The following is a 7,473-nucleotide window of genomic DNA, read 5'->3' as shown; positions in this document are numbered from 1 at the left end:
CGAGCATTCAGTAAATGAGTTTAAGACAATCAAACATATAATATGAACTCAAATAATGAATCTATACTTATCAAATAAATAAAAAAAATCGTAAGGTGATTGCCTTAGGGCATCCCTTAAATTCTAACATTTTCTCCCCGACTTCTTGTCTCTCGAACGTTGTGCATATCTTCTCGTCCACCAATGTATTCTTCCACAGCATCTTGTCCCTCGGATACACCGAGCCCGTCGGTTCCTTTTCCGTACCATCTTTCTCACTAGCTACGTCTTTCACTCGACTTCTTGTATTCCTATGCTCCTGTGCATTTAAACACAAGGATCAAATACATAAGACCTAACTTAACTTAGTTAACTATATCAAAACTACCACTGAGTACTTACACAACCGGACTTGTGATGATTTGATTTATACTAAAGGTTGTACTGCATTGTAGGACGACATCTGTAAGTTGAAAGTAATATTGTAGAAGTAGAGAACTAAACCCCACTTGCTCAATCGACTTCAGGGTCATTCGGTTTAATCTGTATGTCTTGGTCCTGAATGGAGAGATAGGTCTATTAAGCCCACCCAACTATAGAGATGTTCGGCTTGAGAGTGAACACTTAGCTTATATAAGCCCGACCGTCCTTTGAGCCAACCGGATATAAAATAGAGTTATGTTGTGTGGGTTATAATTTCGATTGGACTTTGTGTCGGCAAGTTTCTCACAAGTGGAGCACTGGATATCCTTCAAGCACGATCGATCCTTAGGCTGATCATCTTTATACTGAAGGCCTTAACACCGAGTGAGGAACTAAATCCTGATGAGGATGATGTCCTGACTGTTACCTCACCTTGACTTTGACTACCACCTCTCATTCACTTTGACTTCCACGTCACTTCTAGCTCCGCTTATAACATTCCATATCACTTATGAAGTTGATTCGGAGTGCAAGTTGGTGATTGAAACGGAAGCGTTTTCATGGAAGATCCGAAGACAGAGGAGAAGGTTGACGACAAGAAGCAGCTTGAGAAATTACACGATGAGATCATTAGCTGTTGTCTGATCGGTTGGGCTCTGCAAACTGTGATGTAGATTAGAAAGCAAGGGTACTTTCTTTGTGCTGTTAATTGGCTAATTAATCCCAAACTTCTCTCAAAATTAAATATGGTATCCGAGTTAATTTTCATTTCTAATTAAGGTTCTACTATAAATTAAGTTACTTAATTGTTAAGTTGATTGAATGGCGACGCTGAAGATCATACTGAAAGGATAAAAAGTTTTTAACTTTTAGATTACATGTTCATGATTTAAAAGTAATTTTAAAAAAGAAATAAATTAAAAAGATGATGTGACTTTCTCTAAATCTAGTGGTACTTAACTTTAGAGATGTGAATATACCATCCATCCGTCCATTGAGCGCACCACCCGCTTCCCCGAAATTGAATGTGCCATTTTGGTGTTAACTATAACTGTTAATAAGAACACCACCCACTTCTCCACTAAATTAGATCACTTCAGCTACTTTTTTTGTCATGCCCAGCTAAATTTGATAAAAATATGTTCTTTTTCTTCTTCTTCTTTTGTCCATCAGACAGTCAATTTAAAATGCGAAAAACAAAAATTTAAAGAACATATCAGTAACTAACTTTGAGGCTTTCAGGTTTGATGCTTATCACCTGCAGTTGATTACTACAGATTGAATCCTCTCTCTGTACATATCTATATATCTACATGTCAAAGCTCAGAAGCTTCCAAATGTGTTGCAATCAGAGAGAGAGGTGTAGGCATTCTCCATTCCAGCAAGACTCAAACTTTTCACAGATCCAGGTGACTATGAGGAGGAGGAGGAAGCTCAATCTGACGTTTGTTCAATTCCTCTTCCTGCTCTCAATCTCACGCTTTGCGAGTCTCCGCTCTGATGAGCTCCCGAAGATGGCCTGCGAGTCTCCGCCCTATGCCTCCTTCACCTTCTGCAACGCCTCGCTCCCGGTGGCCGCCCGCGCCGCCTCCCTCGTCGCCGCTCTCACCCTCCCGGAGAAGATCCAGCAGCTCTCCAACACCGCAGCCGCTGTCCCCCGCCTCGGCCTCCCGGCGTACCAGTGGTGGTCCGAGTCCCTCCACGGCGTCGCCTCCAACGGACCCGGCGTCGCCTTCAACGGTTCTGTTCGTGCTGCAACCGGGTTCCCCCAGGTCATCCTCTCCGCTGCTGCCTTCAACCGGACGCTGTGGCGCGCTCTCGCCCGCGCCATCGCAGTCGAGGCCCGCGCGATGCACGCCGCCGGCCAGGCCGGCCTCACCTTCTGGGCTCCCAACATCAACGTCTTCCGCGACCCCAGGTGGGGCCGAGGCCAGGAGACACCCGGCGAGGATCCTTTGGTCGCCGCCCACTACGCTGTCGAGTACGTCATGGGATTCCAGGGCCAGAAGAAGTCTTCCGTCGCAGGGGACGACGACAGCTCGTTGTCCTTGATGCTCTCCGCCTGCTGCAAGCATTACACCGCTTACGATCTCGAGAAATGGGGCAATTTCACCCGATACACCTTCAATGCACTGGTATCTAACCAAAAATTTCAACTTTTTCCTCGGATTGCTCGCAAAGATGGGTAATTTCGCCGGAAACTCATGTTCTTCCTTGTGAATTGCTGATCAGGTAACAGAGCAGGACATGGCGGACACGTTCCAACCTCCATTCCAGAGCTGCATCCAAGAAGGCCACGCGAGTTGTCTCATGTGCTCTTACAACCAAGTCAATGGGGTTCCCGCTTGTGCTCGTGGCGATCTCCTGGAGAAAGCCAGAAAAGAATGGGGATTCCAGGGGTAATTCTGCTTCTATGAATATTAATTCCTTCACAATTTCTTCGGTTTTGAAGCAGCACTACAGATGCACTTCAGTTGTCTGATGATATTACTGACTAAAGGCTCAGGCCCATTTCCTGCTCGCTTTCAAATTGATACAACTCTGCTTCTACTCTCTTGGTTGAGGATTGATTGATTACCTAACAAAAAATGCAGGTATATTACATCGGATTGCGATGCTGTTGCAATAATCCACGAGAACCAGAATTACACCGCTTCACCTGAAGATTCAATAGCTGATGTTCTGAAAGCAGGTCAGAGCTGATCTTGCCTTGTTATAGCCTGTTAACATACTAAAGATTTTGAGAGAATTCACTAGTCTGATATTTTCCTATCTAGTTTCAATTTCATCCTTATCTCAGTACAACTATGATCATCATGTGTTGATTTATGAAGGAATGGACATCAACTGTGGAACATACCTACTTCGATACACTGAGTCAGCCGTCAAGTTGGGGAAGGTCCAAGAGGAAGATATCGATCGCGCCCTCCTCAACTTGTTCTCAGTGCAGCTGAGGCTTGGGCTCTTTGACGGTGATCGTGCAAGGAAGCATTATCGACGACTAGGACCGAAAAATGTGTGCAGTCATGAGCACAGAGAGCTTGCTCTCGAGGCGACACGACAAGGCATTGTCCTTCTCAAGAATGCCAAAAGCTTTCTTCCCCTGAGCAAGGATGCTGTGGGTTCTTTAGCAATAATAGGTCCTGCTGCCAATGATGCAACCATTTATGGTGGTGATTACACTGGTAATTACCAAATATGATTAAATTTCTTTTGCATCCAAGTGCAATATGCATAACATGGTAATTCTAACAATTTGTAGGAGTCCCTTGCAATCCAATAAGCTTTTTGGAAGGCCTCAAGATGTATGTGCCAAGAACAGCATATGCACCTGGTTGCATTGATGTGCCTTGTCAAACTACGTATGGCTTTGAGGAAGCTATTAACACTGCTAGAGAAGCAGATGTGATCATTGTGGTGGCTGGACTGAACCAAACTGAAGAAACAGAAGATCATGATAGGGTCAGCCTGCTGTTGCCTGGCAAACAGATGGAACTTGTAAGTGTCGTCGCAAATGCCAGCAAGAATCCTATAGTACTGGTTCTGATGGGCGGGGGACCTGTCGACATTTCCTTTGCCAAAGATGATCCTCTTGTCGCAAGCATTCTTTGGATTGGGTATCCAGGCGAAGTGGGAGGGCAAGCACTCGCAGAAGCTCTCTTTGGAGACTTCAACCCAGGTTAACTTGTTGATTCATTACCTTGATTTTAGTTACTAACGTAAAGTATGAGTCATGATGCCTAATGTTTGATCTTGGTTCAAATAGGTGGGCGGCTGCCTGTCACTTGGTATCCTGAGTCCTTCACCCATGTACCGATGAACGATATGCACATGAGAGCTGATGTATCACGAGGTTATCCTGGTCGAACATATCGATTCTACACAGGAAAAGTGGTCTATGAATTTGGATATGGGTTGAGTTACTCAAACTTCTCATACAGATTCTTATCAACACCTATAATGATAAAATTATCAGCATCGACTGCAGAGACTTGTATCAGCAAGCAGACCAAATATGCGATGAAAGATGGTTTAGATGCTCTGAAGATCGAGGATATCTCATCCTGTGATGCTCTGAGGTTCCATGTGGAGGTTTCTGTGTTTAATAATGGCGATATGGATGGAAGCCATGCAGTGTTGTTGTTTTGGAAACCCAAAACTAGAGGTGAAGGCTTCCCACTGAAGCAATTGATTGGATTCGAGAGGGTGCAAACAAGAGGTCAAGGAGAAACGAAGGTTCAGATTTTGGTAGATCCTTGCAGGCATCTCAGCACAGCCGATGCAAATGGAAAAAGAGTTGTTCCTCTTGGAGCAAATGTCATAACCATTGGTGATTTGGAGCATGAGTTCATCATAGAAGCTTAATAAGGGCTGTTTATTTAAAATATTGATCGATTAAGAATTGGCCATTGTGCCATGAGAAAATAAAGATCATTTTAAAAATATTGTAAAAGGAAACAACAAAAATGATAAGGTAAAAAAAAACAGAAAAATATTCATGACTCTTTAATCTGAAATGATTGAGAATCAACTTTATGCGTTAGATTAAGAAGACTTAACAAGATAAGACATGACTTTTAGTGAAATTTTAGAGCTATTTTACATCAACAAAATCTTTGGGATAAAAGTTGTTTTAGGGAGGAAAAAAAACATTTTAATAATTATATAATTAGTGATAAGATAGTCTGCTTTTCCTTGCTAGTTGTGATAAGATAATATCATTGGTTAAACGGCAATTTACCAAATCATCACCTAGATATCTTAATTGACCAAAAGGCGTATGCTACTTTGGTATTTACCAAAGGACGCACTTTTTCAAGTGCACTTCCCTTTTTATCCTTCTGACCAATCAAACTTTTTGTTATCGTTTTTCTTTTCTCCCTCTTCTCTTTCCTATCTCCTCTTTCATCAACGACATTTAAAATTTAGTTAATTTTTTGATAACATTTTAATACGTTTAGATGAGTTAAAATAAACTATGAATAGCAAATTTAAACTCCTTGCAACATCAGGAATCTACAGGAACTGAAATGAGTGTAATCTGAGGTCTCTAGGTCCATCAATGGGTTTCGGTCAAAACTCACTAATGGACCTAGAGAGCTCCGATTGCACCCATTTTAGTTTCTATGGATTCCTGGTGTTGCAAGGAGTTCAAATTTGCTATCCATTATTTATTTTGACTTTTAGAAAGTGTTAAAATACAAGAAGAAAGAATCAGCAAAAAAAATTCATATCAGGCCCACGTTGGGCCTGATATGATTCATATCAGGCCTAACGTGGAGCTTTTTTGCTGATTCTTTCTTCTTATATTTTAACACATTCTAAAAGTCAAAATAAACAATGGATAGCAAATTTGAACTCCTTGCAACATCAGGAATCTACAGGAACTGAAATGGGTGTAATTTGAGGTCTCTAGGTCCATCAGTGGATTTCGGTCAAAATCCACTTATGGACTTAGAGAGCTCCGATTGCACCCATTTCAGTTTCTATAGATTCCTGGTGTTGCAAGGAATTCAAATTTTCTATCCATTATTTATTTTGACTTTTATAAGGTGTTAAAATACAAGAAGAAATAATCAGCAAAAAGGCTTCACGTTAGGCCTGATATGAATTATTTTTGTTGATTCTTTCTTTTTATATTTTAACACCTTATAAAAGTAAAAAATAAATAATGGATAGCAAATTTGAACTCCTTGCAACACCAGGAATCCATAGAAACTGAAATGGGTGCAATCGGAGCTCTCTAGGTCCATCAGTGGGTTTTGACCAAAATCCACTGATGGACCTAGAGACCTCAGATTACATCCATTTCAGTTCCTGTAGATTCCTGATATTGCAAGGAGTTCAAATTTGCTATCCATTGTTTATTTTGACTTTTAGAAGGTGTTAAAATATAAGAAGAAAAAATCAGCAAAAAGACTCCACGTTAGGCCTGATATGAATCATATCAGGCCCAATATGGATCTCACTCTATTAAGAATTCTCAATTGTTTTAGGAACTCTTCATTTCCAATGTAGTATTTTATTTTGACTTAAATCTCAGTTCATGATGTATGTCTTTGTTGGGGGTTTGAAAAATTATGTGGAAAAACCTTAACTGCTGAATACCTCTTCAAATATCTTGGATTGGATATTGAAAAGTAATGATTTTTGCAATTCCTCTACCTTTTGCTTGGCATCTTTTTCCCATTTAAATAATTGACACACTTTTCTTTCAGCCTTCAGAATTTGGAGTGGTGTCTCTTTGTCCTTTTCCCTTATTTCTCGTAAGTGATCTCATTTTCTGGATTAATTTTCTTTTACAAAGAAAGAAGAAATAAGTGAGTCATGACTTATTTGCAGTTACATGCTAATAGAAGAATTAGGTCTATCTGGTATTGTGTCAATTCTATTTATTGGAATTATACGTATCTTCTCTTTTTTCAATAACTATACTATGACTATTTGTTCTAAGTGTTTGCATATGTATTTCTTATAGGTAATGAAACATTATACATTCTATAATTTGTCAGAGAACTCTCAACGTTTTGCTACTGCCTTTTTCCACTTGATTTCATCACTAGCTGAAGCATTTATGTAGGAGGATATGCATTGATGCCCTTATCTATTTTTCTACTTAGAGCAATCATAAACACATCCATTATGAAATGAAGAGTTCCTAAAACAGTTGAGCATTCCTAATAGAGTGAGATCCACGCTGGGCCTGATATGGAATCATATCAGGCCCAACGTGGGCTTGATATGATTCATATCAGGCCTAACGTGGAGCTTTTTTGCTTATTCTTTCTTCTTATATTTTAACACCTTCTAAAAGTCAAAATAAACAATGGATAACAAATTTGAACTCCTTGCAATATCAAGAATCTACAGGAACTGAAATGGGTGTAATCTGAGGTCTCTAGGTCCATCAGTGGGTTTCATTTTAACAAGAAAGAATCAGCAAAAAAGTTCCACGTTAGGCCTGATATGAATCATATCAGGGCCAACGTGGGCCTGATATGAATTTTTTTTTCTGATTCTTTCTTCTTGTATTTTAATACATTCTAAAAGTCAAAATAAATAATGGATAGC

General features: G+C 40.2%; 1 protein-coding gene across 1 annotated transcript; it reads left to right on the top strand.

The window, feature by feature from the left end:
- The first annotated feature begins 1,664 nt into the window (after positions 1-1,664).
- Positions 1,665-4,845, top strand: LOC122024051 (probable beta-D-xylosidase 6). Its single transcript, XM_042582565.1, has 6 exons — positions 1,665-2,537; positions 2,635-2,801; positions 2,997-3,094; positions 3,237-3,587; positions 3,665-4,081; positions 4,169-4,845. Exons 1-6 carry the CDS (start codon positions 1,716-1,718, stop codon positions 4,765-4,767), a joined length of 2,454 nt encoding a protein of 817 aa, XP_042438499.1. The 5' UTR covers positions 1,665-1,715; the 3' UTR covers positions 4,768-4,845.
- The last annotated feature ends 2,628 nt before the right edge of the window (positions 4,846-7,473 follow it).

The sequence above is a fragment of the Zingiber officinale genome, chromosome 9B (assembly GCF_018446385.1).
Source record: "Zingiber officinale cultivar Zhangliang chromosome 9B, Zo_v1.1, whole genome shotgun sequence".
Lineage (NCBI taxonomy): Eukaryota > Viridiplantae > Streptophyta > Magnoliopsida > Zingiberales > Zingiberaceae > Zingiber > Zingiber officinale.
This window is presented reverse-complemented; position numbering and strand designations above follow the sequence as displayed.

Coding starts and splice junctions, on each gene's coding strand:
- LOC122024051 (XM_042582565.1), top strand. CDS start 1,716: ATGTCAAAGCTCAGAAGCTTCCAAATGTGTTGCAATCAGAGAGAGAGG. Junction 3,095..3,236: donor AGCTGATGTTCTGAAAGCAG/GTCAGAGCTGAT, acceptor TGATTTATGAAG/GAATGGACATCAACTGTGGA. Junction 3,588..3,664: donor TTATGGTGGTGATTACACTG/GTAATTACCAAA, acceptor AACAATTTGTAG/GAGTCCCTTGCAATCCAATA.